This window comes from Lactuca sativa, chromosome 9, assembly GCF_002870075.4.
Source record: "Lactuca sativa cultivar Salinas chromosome 9, Lsat_Salinas_v11, whole genome shotgun sequence".
NCBI lineage: Eukaryota > Viridiplantae > Streptophyta > Magnoliopsida > Asterales > Asteraceae > Lactuca > Lactuca sativa.
The window spans coordinates 226522265-226537055 of NC_056631.2; the positions used below are offsets into that span (position 1 = coordinate 226522265).

At 40.5% G+C, this 14791-nt stretch overlaps 1 protein-coding gene across 1 annotated transcript; it reads right to left on the bottom strand.

The window, feature by feature from the left end:
• Window positions 1-230: 230 nt before the first annotated feature.
• LOC111911983 (conserved oligomeric Golgi complex subunit 6) lies at window positions 231-4181 on the bottom strand. The gene is made up of 11 exons (XM_023907747.3): window positions 3830-4181; window positions 3691-3743; window positions 3238-3385; window positions 3044-3151; window positions 2489-2556; window positions 2283-2406; window positions 1997-2143; window positions 1620-1928; window positions 1254-1538; window positions 1009-1152; window positions 231-933 (listed from the first exon to the last, which is right to left on the bottom strand). Exons 1-11 carry the CDS (start codon window positions 4049-4051, stop codon window positions 430-432), a joined length of 2112 nt encoding a protein of 703 aa, XP_023763515.1. The 5' UTR covers window positions 4052-4181; the 3' UTR covers window positions 231-429.
• Between the last annotated feature and the right edge of the window lie 10610 nt (window positions 4182-14791).

Genomic DNA, 14791 nt, shown 5'->3' on the forward strand with positions numbered 1-14791 from the left:
TAGTTTTGATTTTGTACTTTTTAAATATAAAATATAAAAAAATATATTTAATATCCATAATAAATAAACATAAAATAAAACAATTATTATATCTAAATGGGCTGACGCGTTAAAATCAGGTTCGAAATTTCAATCTTAGTCCAACTTATTTATTAAATGGATTAAATAGGTTGAACCTTAAATCCTTCACCTTCTAATTCCTCATTCTGTTGGGATGTGTTGCAAAAATATTTGCAGTTAAATCAAATTCAACTTTAAGTATTACATTGCATAAATGCATAGACAAGGCATGTCCAGACGCGCTATTTAGATACTGGTATCTCATTTGACAATATTTTTAAAAAATATGATACTTAAAGCAAAAGAAAATATTGTATTCCACTTTTCCAAAAAGAAAATAATAATAATAATAATATCTATGTGAAATTCTCAAATTCCCAAAATGGTCCGGATCTGATCGGGCGGGTGCCTAGCCAAGGACTTAGGATCCAGATACCCATTCTTAGGATCCATTATCGCCTTATAAATAACCTCATAACTTTCCGCCAGCGATCTCGCCACCTGGACGGAAGCTTCCGACCGCAGATGTGGCAGCTGCATCTCTTCAAATTCGGGCAGGGAGGTGTCGCTGCCCAAAATCAGGCCAAAAAAGGCTTTGAGACACTCAGATAGAGCTGCTGGAGATGTTTCTTCCATATCAGATAACGCTGATGCTGACTCAGATGTGTCAAGGAAGAGTGGCATTTTGTTTGAGAGACCACATTTTGTTAAAATAGCCTTCACTTCCTTTTCCACAAGGCTGGACATTTGGCTATCGATCATTGCTCCGAGTTTTTTCACGTATCCAGATGCTGCAACTTGGTGTTTTAGTAATGGTTGTTGGATTGCACATAAGCAGTTGATGATGAAAATCTTTGATGCTGTTTCATTGCTCTACATTGCAATTTCTTCATTTAGGTCTATACACAAAAATGAAAGAAACACACACACACAAACACACACCTATACCTTAGATGGAGCTACTTGGGTGGGTGTCAAAATAGCATCGACAGATGATCTTCGCGATTGGGCCACGTCAGACCTGGTTCTGTTTCTTCTAGATGAGTCGATGGATCCTTTTGACTTGTGAGCTTCCATTGCTTGCTCACAAATCTAAATGAATAAAGTGAGGCATCAGAAACCCAAGATTAATTGGGATAAGAGAGAGAGAGAGAGAGAGAGAGAGAGAGAGAGAGAGAGTGTGTGTGTGTTACCTGAATTATGGGATCAAGCAAAGCGGATATAACGGGATCAAAGAGTGGCTTGATCCCTGAAGCAGGAACCATCATGCTGTCATGAATTGTGATTAATTCAAGCAGCAAAGAGACTCCTTCTCTTACTGCTGGTGGTGGGGAAAGATCAACAGCAACCAGAGGCGGATATCTCAGAAGCTTCTCCCCTCTAACTTTCAAAATCTCAAAAAATGTCTTCTGAGCAGCTTCCTTTAGACCCCACAGTGTATTACAAAGTGCTGTTTCTCTCCCTAACAGATCTGACACCTATAATTGTCAAAATCGGTTACACACACAACAATTGTGAAAAAACAAAAAAGAATAAAAAATTTTAAGAATTGAAATTACAGTGTGGCTGTAGAACTCAAGGGTATTGCTAAGCTTATATGAGATTATAAGATTAGGTTGAGATTGCAGCACTTGTTCAACTCTGACTTTAAAAGGTCTACAAACACCTTCAAAGATTCTATCCAAAACAAAGGTCAAATCTGTTTCTGACTTTTCCTTTTCCTTTTCCTGATTATTATTATTATTATTATTATTATTAATCTCTGAGCTTGAGGTGTTTGTGGAGAATTTACGGGCTGTTGGTCCGGTATCCACTACTGCATCTGGATCAAGCAACACAAATACAAGTTCTCTTTCGGATGCAAGGGCCTGCAAAAAAAAAAATGACCATTTTACCCTTGTGTTTGTTTATACTGAAAAGTGAACTAATATCATACCTGATGCAGCCAACCGAGCATGTCACCTACGTAACGAAGCGGATCATGGGCATGAACTTCAATGGGCCTGGGCATGCCACCAGGCCCACCACGTGTAAGAGCACTGATAAATCTCCTAAATAGTGCATTGTGCCTCATATTTGCTACCTACAATTACAATTAAAATCTACTCATTATAGCAATGAGATAACCAGTTTAAAAGGCAGCAGGTTACCCATTACATATTCAAAATACATGTGATTTTTTTTTTTTTGCATTGAGAGAAAAAGATTTAAAGGGAAATTACCTCTTCAGCACAATACTTGAAAAGTACAGGTCTTTCTTTGAGAGAACGAACTGCCATTTTCAGAAGCTCACTTACTTCAGGATTATCAGTGTCCCCCAATCTCCTGCACTCTGTCTGAACCCATCTGAATGAATAATAAAAGTCAAACAGTCAGTCAACAAAAAGAAGATAACCAAAAAAGTTTGGGAATTTATTGATTGTTTCACCTGCACAGGCGTTCATAGGCACCTTCTTGATAGACAGCCATCATATCCATCAGCTCCAAACCTGCACGCTGTCAACAGTAAAAAATGAGAATTGAAAATAACCAACCAAAAGGGTAGGTAGGGATAAGAAGCTTTGAAATAGCTCAAAAAGCATCAAGAATTTGTAAGAGTCCAAATATTTCATAATCTAAATCTGACTTATGTAGCTTAACATGTCTTATCAATGATTCAACATAAAGGATAACAACAGTAATAGCATTTCTCAGACTCTGTTTATCATATATCTTATCAGTTTCAGGCATAAGTTTGCATAATTTGCATTGAACAACTAAGGGCCTTAATCTTTGTTCCAGTTTTATTGGCATATCTGCAGAAAATAAATAATCATAGCACGGAAACTTTGCTTCTCATATATAAGAACTAAACTATTTGATCAAATCACCCACTCTATATACCCTTCATATTTGATACAGAATATATAATTCATCCAAAAAAATCTTTTCAAGTAGCAAAGAAGGCCTCCCTGTCTATGGGGGAGCTATGCAGAAGAGTTACCTGATGATGGGTCCTGAGAAGGACTTTGCAATTTCCATGGATGGTTTGTACATGGCTCAATGCCTTGAAAAAGTTCTCATTCAATTCTTCCTCCCTCAGTGCATTTATCTACAGAAGTAAATACAATCACATTCTACTCAGTTTGCAATTCAGTGACAGTTGAATCAGAATATATCAGCATGAAAAACTATCACCTCGTCACTGGAAAGTTGATAATCTCGAAGGAAGCATGATGCAATCTCTTGCCTCTGAGTAGTGATTTCAAGTTCCTGTTTGAGTCTTTCTGTGGTAGTGATAATATCTCCAGTAGTAGCATTACAGTTATTCAAGGATTTAGCAATTCTGCAAGGTTTAAAACACGATTTATTATTTCCTTAAGATGAATTTCGTTTATTTCAAAGACTACTAAATTGTGAAAGATGTTGCATTCAGCACTATAGGGGTACTTGTTAATTTCTTAACAGATCTTCTTTCCAATTTTATCTAGATTTCACGAGAATTAAAACTACAAGGTGGTGTGTTTGATCATTGAATTATAGCTCAATTTAGATTTTTTTGAACGACCTGTGGCTCAATTTAGGATAGGAGATGGTATCGAAATGATTTAAAATTGTTTGAAGAGCAGAAAGATGAATATAATATCTCACTTGTCACAGCATTCAGCTAGGGAATTAACCTCTTCCTCCACCCGATCCAAAGCCTAAAACCGTAAAATAAAAGAATTAACATATGACATTGATCGATTGATTCCATGATTGATAGAGAAACAGAAAGTAATGCGCAAACCTGCTGGGCGGCGTCGGAAGCAAGGAGGAAGTCATGGTTAATGGTGAGAGAACGTTTCTCGATAGTTGATCGGAGGTTACGGCGAGCCGGAGCGGTATTATCGTTATAGAAAGTGGAGAGTGTATTAAGTGATGCCAGCAGATCTGGATTGTCGGTGCGAGTTTCCAATACCTTCTTCAGCTTTCTTGACAGCCCCGGCGCCAGTGCCGTCGTCGTCCCCATTTCTCTCCGACTGCTGTTCCTTGAGTTACGATTTGTTCTGATCTGTTTTGCAATTTTATTCTCTCGACGTTACGTTTCAGTCAATTTCTTCTACATAGCAACTGCAATGAGCAACGGTTCGGATTTTTTCCGACGGTCTCGACAAATTCATGTCGAGTGTGGGCTCTTTCGGCCCATCATCTAACTTGAAGAAAATTATTGGACTAATTTACAAATTTGGTTTTTTTTTTCTTTTCTTTTTTTTTTTTTTTTTAGATTTTATGTCAAAAAAATGTTTTGTATTTTAGTTTTCATTCAACTGTTTTAGGGTTTTTATCTTAGATTGTCTAAATTTGCATCTCCAATCTCTTTTCTAATTCAATAAAAGGAAAATAAATTAAAAATTTAATATTGTTTTTTTGTTTTGTAAATGTTTAGTTATTATTGTTTTTATTTTATTTTTTTTATTTTTACAAAATGCAAAAGTTAATTTGTTTATTTATTTATTGTTGCAATATCAACAAGTTCACTGTTGTATTATTTGCAAAATGTGGATATTTTTGTCCTTATGAATTGTTGTTGTAGGTTGCGGCAAAAAGATGATACTTTCAGTGACTTTGCATCTCCAGCACGCCTTCGATAATCTTTTCCTACGATATATGATTTTTCGGCAAAGATTGATCAATATATATGGATTTTCAGACGACTTTGAAACACTCAATCGCACCCCGAAATGAGGGGATGAAGATTGATCCAAATAGAATTGTGAAGATGTTTCAGGGTAGAAAAAATACATGTCTTGGGATTTGTTCTACTAAGAAGGTGTTGAAGGATTCCATTAAGGACGGAAACCTTTTTCTAGAAAAGACAATGAAAGACCTTCATTGAATGTTCTTGAGATGGGTAACCGGAGAGTATTCATCGGACTTCTTGGGTAGAGAGATATGTTGATTGGGGCTCATTTTGAAGTCATCTAATCCGTGTTATCTCCACGTTTGAAATTCAAAGTAGATGAAAGGAATTGAGCGTAAGGGACATCAAGGAAGGAAGGGGTGGTCAGATGGGCTAGCTTTGTCAGTGGTATGAGAGAAGTTGTTGATGATTCAGTGGTAAAGGTGGAGAAGACAATAGGAGATATAAACATGGTGGATAAAGGACCTTTTAGATAGTTTGCACTTTGTAGAGAGGAAACAATTTGGTGATTGGACTATAGAATAAAGTATAAATTTTGAGAAGGATATCGGAGTAGATGGTGGAGCTAAGAGTGATGGGTGTATTGTGTTGTTTTGATTAGGTAATCCGACACCTTGAAGATCGCCTAGAATCATATAGAGTTAAATAAGATGTCTAGAGGCTCGCCGGAGATGCCAAAATAGCCGAAAAATCCATCTTTTGGCTGAAAACCAACAATAACATGTCGTAAGGATGTAATGTGGATAAAACCAACAAGTTAACTAGTGTATTTTGCAAAAATAAATAAATAAATAAATAAATAAATAATAATTAAATAAACGTGTACAAAACAATAACAATGTTACCCTTTTAAGTTATTTTCCTTTTAATAAAAATGAAACTTTTCACAATTGTCTTATTCCCTTCATTTTATCTATTTTTCTCCATGACACCTTACATATACGTAAGATGTTGGGATAAATTGGAATATAATGTTTATTTTTATTGAATTAACAGATGATATGCTAATTTAGACAATCCATAGATCAAAAACATGTTTGTTTGACCTTCCACGTTGATCACGGGACAGGCTAATGTGGGCATTTTTTTTTCAATTATTTTTAGATGTGGTTTTTGCTCACCCATAAATTGTAAAGTTTGTATAAATACATGTCCATACAATATCTATTGAATATACAATTCATACCTCTTTAATATTACTCAATAAATCATCCTGTAACATCCTAAAAATACATATAAAATTTTGTTTTTAAATTCATTCAAAACATACGATAGTCATAATAAAATAGTCAAAAGTGTATAATAACAACATTTTATCAGAGTACAAATTCCCAAAATCTCAAACTGCGGAAACCATAGGGTGTTGCGGTGTGATCAGGCCGGACCCTTCTCTTTCGAACTGGAAGTACCTGCAACATGAACTGGAAATTTTAAGCACAAAGCTTAGTGAGTTCCCCCAAAATACCTCATATCATACAAACATACATCCAAACATATATGGGTGCTTGCAATCCCCTTTGGTCTCTTTCAACCGGATCAGTCAAGTATATATGGGTGCTTGCAGTCCCTTCAGCCTATTTCAACCGGATATGTAACAACCCAAATTTTCAACAATTTATTTTCGTTTTTAATTAATAAACATACTTGAAATAACCATAAATTTCATCACAATTGTTTTCAAATCCTCCTTTATTACAATTTGTTTAAGACATCAGAGTGTCCCAAAAAGGTAGTAATAAAAGAGAGATAAAGTGCACGTCGCGCCATCACGCCTTGCCCTTACCCTTGGGCTCGGATGTACCTGAAACACATCTACAAACAGTAAGCTTGAAAGCTTAGTGAGTTCCCCAGGGCACACCCAAATATAAGCACAAAGTATATAATACATGCTAATCAGCTATACAAACATATAAACCATGCAAGCCAACATATAGGGAAGCCCTGGAAACCCTCCAGGGTCTTACTCCGGGTGCCATAGGAACCCCCACATGGTCTTAGCCCAATGCCTCGAGAACCCCCCCCCCCCCCCCCCCCGAGGTCTTCGACCTAGGATGCCAAGGAAACCCTCCCAAGTCTTATACCTAAGTGCCTCGGGAACCCCACCGAGGTCTTTGACCTAGGATGCCAAGGAAACCCTCCAAGGTCTTACACCTAAGTGCCCCGGGAACCCCCCCCCCCCCCCCAAGGTCTTCCATGCAAACATAATCACAAAGCACATAATTTTACAGAATGGCTAACACGTATCACATATCACATAATGGGTCGGCCTTGGCGCCTTAGACCCATTGGTATGGTGAGGAGACTCACCTCTGACTGCCGAAAACCAAAGCTACTCTCTCCTAATTATCTAGAAATCTCGCGGGCTGGATAATAGTATTAAATAATATTAGATCCTTAAATTAATCAAGAGGGAAAAACCCAAGCCCCAACCCTATTCATACGGCCCAATTAATCTTCCTTTGATAATGGGCCCAAAGTCCAAGTCCAAAATTACTAATAGGTCTCTTGGTCCAATAAGGCCCATCCAAAAGTCCATGACCCAAATCCAAAGATATAGCCCATATTTCACAGAATGCAGTCAGCCCAATAACCAAGATGAGGTCCAAAGTTTGCCAGCCCAAAACAGCAACGACCCAATCTGCCTTGCGTACACTCAGCGTACCACTTGGCACGCACCGCGTACTGGGCTCTCAAAGGCTACGCGCAACGTACACTGAGTAAGCCCGGTGTTCGCCCGAGTTAAGCACTTTCTCCATTAAGTGCTTCTTATCCCATTCTTTTACGTCCAAAAGCTAGATCTGAGTTCTTTAACACATCCTAAGGCATAAAGTTGCTAACTTTATGTCTTTTCATGTTCCTTATACCTCCAAAACCATCATTAAGACCTTCCCAAGGTCTTTAACTCATGCTCAAGGTCAAGACTACCATCAAGATCCTAATTTTATGCTTTTAGATGGCTTAAGGACCCTAGATCTGACTTTCTAATCAAATGGGGATGACCAAGTCAACAAATGAGGTCCAAAGCTCATCAAAGGGACCAACTACAAAAACCCTAGCAATATCTAAAGAAGTAAGAGGAAAGATGCAAGCTTTTTACCTCTAAAAGCTCTAAAAGATGATTATGATGCAAGATCCTGAAACACCCGCTTGATCCAAGCTTGCTTCAGCAACTCCTCCTCTTGAAATGGACATTAAAAGACCCCACATACACACTTATAAGGTATTGGATTAATGTCTAAGTCCATAACTATAATTGGTAAGACTTGACCCGACCCGACATGGTCCATTTGGGTTGCATGACATCATGCATTTGGATAGACTATAATGAGAGAAATAACACTTAAGGTTTGTTAATATATTATAAGTTCTAATATATTAATAAGATTATTTAATTAGTATTGATCAAGAATTAATCTATGATTAATTAAGTGATCAAAAGAAGATTAATTAAATATATGGGTTTATTGTGTAAATCATCCATACTTATATAGTGGGCTAATGCTCCATGGATTGTCAAGTTGGGCTAAAACCCATAAGATGCTCCATGGATGCTCCATGGTGTATTTGTACCCATGGATCATGGAAATGAAAGGCCATGACAATTAGGGTTTACATGGTGTAACCCTAACTATATAATGATCTTATTCTTGGAGAAAATCGGCCACTATGAGTGATAGAAAGGGCTAGCCGATTTTATGAAGTGTTCTAATTTCTCTCAAGTCATTCCATGTGTATTTTGGTGTTGTGTGAACTATTTGAGGTGTCACACTTGGGGCACTAGGCACTCAAACTTCATGAAGACATTCTACATCAAAGAGGTATGTAATTCTAACTTGATATATTCATATGAATCAATGTTATTATGCTAGTTAGGATGAATATCTTGGAAAGTTCATATTTGCATGTATAATAGAGAAAATATAGATCCAAGGTATTTAGGGTTGCATGTACACTTAGGAGTGTTAGAATGCTCAAAACCCAACAGTGGTATCAGAGCCTAGGCTTGCTTTCTCTTATACTTGATGCAAATGTGTTTTTTCAAAGTTGAATCTGTCCAGACCATAAAACTCGATGAGTTCCATGAAGAACTCGACGAGTTTGGCCTCCAGACAACATATCTTTGTGTTTCTTGGCTGGAATTGGACTAGGAACATTACCTAAGCTATTTTTGAACTTGTAAACTTGTTTTTGATGTGGTAATGTTCATGCTAATCCAATTTCAAATATAATTATCAATAGATTCATGTTTTGTATTAGTTTAAAAGTTATGCTAATTACATGAAAAAGTTTGATATGAATTATCTTTGTTCATATGAGTTGCTTAGATTAATGGATAAGTTAATTAATTATGTGTTCTCAATCCATTTTAATCTAAGAGATGATTCTAAAATGTGTTTGTGTAACTTGTCCTCAAGTTACATGAAAGGTCACATTTAAGGTTCATAAAACTCATAAAAGTTGGAAATGGTTACAAAAAAATCAAGAGTCTTGTCCTCATGTTATGGAGGTTCATGAGTCACTTCATTAAGAAATAAAAAGTGTAACCTTAATTAATTTCATAAGTTACAAAATAAAGAAAAGTTACATTCTTTTATTAGTTTAAAGTCTTCCATAACTTGTCCTCAAGTTATGGAATTTGAAGAGTTTTTGGATTAAAACTACTTTAAACACATAAGTTATGGAAATTAATTAGTTTTGAATAGTTTCAAAAAACTTGCCCTCAAGTTTTGGAATTTGAAAAGTTTCACTTATGAATACTTTAATTCCAAGTTAGGCCTTAGAATTTTAAAAGTTAAAATTCAACCCTTATACTTTATAATATTATAAGTTAATATATATATATATATATATATATATATATATATATGTATGTATAAGAGTAAAGTCAGTCTTACCATTAGTAGGCCTCATTCACGAAGTCGGTCTATAAGGGGGGTATACGGTTAGTGCCTATAAAATGGCAGTTTAATGGGTGTCCACTCTCACCCACCGCTTCCTTGATCGGTGGAGGGTCATTAGCCGAACGGGTAGGACAAGGACTAGAATTCTACCTTCATTAAAAATATTAATGATAAGTACTAAGTAACTAAACCTTTTATAAATATCCAATCTTAGTTACTTAGGAAAAATTGAATAAGGTGCTAATCCATGAAATTACACTTTGCACTTTGTTTAAGTCGGTTAGTGGAGTGTGTGTGGTTAACCGACACACTAACCTGGACTTAACAAGGTAGGAAAAGGGTAACTTAATATTTATCATAGTATCGGTGGAGCGTGTGTCGTTAACCGGCACATCGATTAAGGGGTAAATATTAAGGGTACCAAGTATATTTGCATGGTTACTTCACACCTTGTTTTGTGATCCTCGGCATCCCAGTCACAAAACCTGAAGGGCACACTCGAGATTGAAACATGTCATTGAAAAGTTAAATGAATCTCAATAGATCTAGGAGTTTCAAATCCAACTAAAACCTAATCATACATTTCGTTTATTGTAACAACGCAAATTTTCAAACAAATTTTTCATTTTAAAAATAAAGTACTTTCATTCAAACAAGGCGTAAATAATTTAAGTGTCATGTCAAATACAAATTGTCTAAATCCCAAGATCATAAAAGCATCCTTCAGTGTGTACCGATCACGCCGGCGCCTTCCCACGGTCCTCGCTAGTACCTGAAACACATACATAACAACTGTAAGCATAAATGCTTAGTGAGTTCCCCAATATACAACTTACGCACATACGCCTTTCCAGGCCCTGACCTTCTGGTCCACTACACAACGCCTTCCGGCCCATAACATAATCGCCTTCCGGCCCATAACATATTGCCTTCCGGCCCACATAAACATACATAGCACGCATAACAATTAACTTACCACATATAGCACGTATATCACATATCATATCCGACCTTCCGGTCACACAGTCAAACCCTTCCGGGTACAGTATAGTGAGAAGACTCACCTCGTAAATGCTGAAAGCTAGCAAATCCTGAAATCACTCGTGCTCGATCCGTCGAGCTACAAACTCCCTATAACATCATATATCTCTTATTAACACTTTTATCTTCTAAGCTAACTGACCCTAAGAAGACACACATAGGTCAACTCAGGTCAACGGTCAACGGTCAACTCGACCGGACTCGGCGAGTGCCATGGCGACTCGGCGAGTCTAGACGTCCTCCAATCCTCTAAGATTCCCCTTCTACTCGTCGAGTATCCTCCTTGACCCGACGAGTTACTCCTGGAAGAATCGCGGGGCCACCCCGACTCAACTCGCCGAGTCTGAAGAACAACTCGACGAGTCCTAGTTATTCTTCAAGCTACTCGCCGAGTCTGTTCATCGGACTTGGCGAGTCCATGCCATGCAACCGCTCAAACTGCTTCCTAAGGTCAGAACTGCTCCGACCATTCATAGGTCTGGCCTTCCTAGACTGGTCCATCACGTAAAGTCCTCATTTTGGTGCTCATGATACACCCCAAGACTTATAATTTACATATTGACCTAAGGCATAAGGATTCCAATCCAAAACCTTCATCAATTCCCGAAATGCACAGGCATGGGACATTCTGGGCCTCTAAAGGTCCCAATACAGGGTTACAATCGTTTGGGGGACTAGGGTAACATTCAATCTATCCACAAAAGGGTTCCATAAACCCTAATTCTCTAAACACATCACCATAGCAGAGTATACTCGAATTCTTACCTGAATGATGTACTCTCTGTGTCCCCAATCCTCAGAACGTGACTCCCTTGCTGTTCCTTTAGCCAAGCCCTTCTCTTCCTTGCACAACAACTCCTTCAAAATCACCAATGGCCTTTAACCTTGCTCCAGATGCACACAATCGATTTAGGGTTCCTCTCAGAAGGCTAAAATGAACAATGACGGCCAATAAGTCCCTTTTATACGTCCCAAACCTGAACGGTTAGGGTTTTCGCTAAACAGCGCCGACTCGCCGAGTCCATATCTGGACTCGTCGAGTCCAGTCGCAAACCCGCGACCAGGTCTGCGGTCCTACTCGGCGAGTCTAGGCTCCAACTCGCCGAGTCCCCTCTTAAAACACCCCAAAAACATAACTTTAACAATACCTGAGATTCCGACTGTTACAATTCTCCCCCACTAGGATTAGACTTCGCCCTCGAAGTCTCACTCTGAAAATAGTTCCGGATGCTGCTCCCGCATCTCACGTTCCGGCTCCCAAGTCATTTCCGATCCCTTCCGGTGTTACCACTGAACCAACACCAGAGGTCCCTCCTTGTTCCTCAAAACCTTGATCTTCCGATCCCTGATGGCCACTGGTCTCTCAGCATAATTCAGGCTCGCATCCACCTGAATATCCTCTAATGGGACCACTGCCGACTCATCGGCTATGCACTTCCTCAATTGCGACACATGAAAAGTGTCGTGGATCTGCCCCAACTCCGCTGGCAACTCCAAACGATAGGCTACCCGGCCTATCCTTGCAATCACACGAAATGGCCCAATATACCGGGGCCCCAACTTGCCCCTCTTCCTGAATCGAATCACTCCTTTCCAAGGAGAGACCTTCAGGAGAACGAAGTCGCCGACTTGAAACTTAAGCTCGGATCGGCGCCTATCTGCATAACTCTTCTGTCGGCTCTGGGCGGTCAATAACCTCTGTCTAACTTGCTGAATCTGCTCTGTCGTCTGAAGCACGATCTCTGTGCTGCCCATCACTCTCTGTCCCACCTCTCCCCAGCAAATGGGGGTCCGACATCTCCTACCATACAACAGCTCAAAAGGTGGCATACCAATGCTCGAATGATGGCTGTTGTTGTAGGAAAACTCTGCCAAGGGTAAATACGCATCCCAGCTACCCCCGAAGTCTAACACACGCTCGAAGCATGTCCTCCAGCGTCTGAATCGATCACTCACTCTGGCCGTCTGTCTGGGGATGGTATGCGGTACTAAAGTGCAATTTAGTACCCAGCTCCTCATGGAATTTCTTCCAGAACCTGGAAGTGAAGCGCACATCACGGTCTGAAACAATCGAGATCGGCACTCCATGCCGAGATACTACTTCTCTCACATATATCTCCGCCAACTTCTCCGCTGAAGAACTCTCGTTGATGGAAAGGAAGTGTGCACTCTTCGTCAACCTATCCACAATCACCCAAATCGCATCAACTCCCCTGGCAGTTCTCGGCAATTTGGTGATGAAATCCATAGTGATCTGTTCCCACTTCCACTCAGGAATCTCCAATGGTTGTAACTTGCCATGCGGTCTCTGGTGCTCGACCTTAACTCTACGGCGGGTCAAACACCTCTCAACGAACCATGCGACGTCCCTCTTCATACAGGGCCACCAATACTCTTTCCTCAAATCCAAATACATCTTCGTAGCACCGGGATGGATCGAGAATTTCGATCTATGAGCCTCTTCCATCAAAGTAATACGCGTACCGCCCACGAACGGTACCCAAATCCGACCCTGAAACGTCAGAAGCCCTCGCCCATCCTTAACGAACTCTGAAATTAACCCAACGACCCGCTCTTTCTTCTGCATCTCTGGTCTCACAGCCTCGGCCTGTGCCCCACGAATAGTATCCAATACTGGAGTCATCACAGTCAGTCTCAAACATACATCTCGCAAAGGAGTGTTCTCCGCCCTGCGGCTCAATGCATCGGCTACCACATTAGCCTTGCCCGGGTGGTACAGGATCTCACAATCATAATCCTTGACCACATCCAACCACCTCCTCTGACGCATATTTAGGTTGGGCTGATCCATCAAATACTTCAAGCTCTTATGGTCCGTGTATATCGTACATCGAACCCCATACAGGTAGTGACGCCAAATCTTGAGAGCGAACACTACTGCCCCCAACTCTAAATCATGCGTGGGATATCTCGCCTCATGAGGCTTCAGCTGCCTCGACGCATAAGCTATCACATGACCCCTCTGCATCAACACCGCACCCAGTCCCGAAATCGATGCGTCGCAATATACTACAAAATCTTCCATCCCTTCCGGGAGAGCTAATACCGGGGCTTCGCACAACCTCTGGCGAAGTGTCTCAAAGGAAGTCTGCTGTTTGGGTCCCCATGAGAATGCAACACCCTTCCGGGTCAATCTGGTGAGCGGCACTGCGATCTTGGAGAAATCCTTAATAAATCTCCGATAGTACCCTGCCAACCCAAGGAAACTCCTGATCTCAGAGGGTGACTTCGGCACCTCCCAACTCATCACAACTTTAACCTTGGCTGGATCGACCAATATCCCTTCCTGATTAACAACATGTCCTAGAAATTGGACCTCCCGCAACCAGAAGTCACATTTGGAGAACTTTGCATAAAGCTTCTCCGACCTCAATACCTCAAGGATCTCCCTCAAATGCTCCTCATGCTGCTCTCTAGATCTCGAATACACTAGGATGTCGTCGATAAATACAATCACTGACCGATCCAACATCGGCCTGCATACCCTGTTCATGAGATCCATGAACACAGCCGGGGCATTGGTGAGCCCGAAAGGCATCACCACAAACTCATAATGCCCATATCACGTCCTAAACGCTGTCTTCTGGACGTCCTCATCCCGCACTCTCACCTGATGGTACCCTGACCTCAGATCGATCTTGGAGAACCAAGATGCTCCCTGCAACTGATCGAATAAATCATCGATCCTCGGTAACGGGTAACGGTTCTTGACCGTCAACTTGTTCAACTCCCGGTAATCAATGCACATCCGGTGTGAACCATCCTTCTTCTTGACGAACAGAATAGGTGCTCCCCACGGCGAGTTGCTCGGCCGAATGAATCCCTTCCCCAGCAACTCCTGGAGCTGCGAGGACAACTCTTGCATCTCTGGAGGTGCAAGACGATAAGGCACCTTAGCAATAGGCGCGGCCCCCGGAACCAGATCGATACCAAACTCCACTTGCCTCACAGGAGGTACTCCCGGCAGCTCCTCGGGGAAAACATCTGGAAACTCACACACCACTGGGACCTCCTCAACTGACCTCGGCCTCTCGGAAACCTCCCGCGTATCCATCACATACGCCACAAAACCCTTACAGCCCTGCTGTAGACACTGCCTCGCCCT

Excerpts from the sequence above, each read along its gene's own strand:
- LOC111911983 (XM_023907747.3), bottom strand. The coding sequence starts at position 4,051 with ATGGGGACGACGACGGCACTGGCGCCGGGGCTGTCAAGAAAGCTGAAG. Across the intron at positions 3,744-3,829 it reads CTTCCGACGCCGCCCAGCAG|GCTTTGGATCGGGTGGAGGA; the intron begins GTTTGCGCATTA and ends TTACGGTTTTAG. Across the intron at positions 3,152-3,237 it reads ATCAACTTTCCAGTGACGAG|ATAAATGCACTGAGGGAGGA; the intron begins GTGATAGTTTTT and ends TTACTTCTGTAG.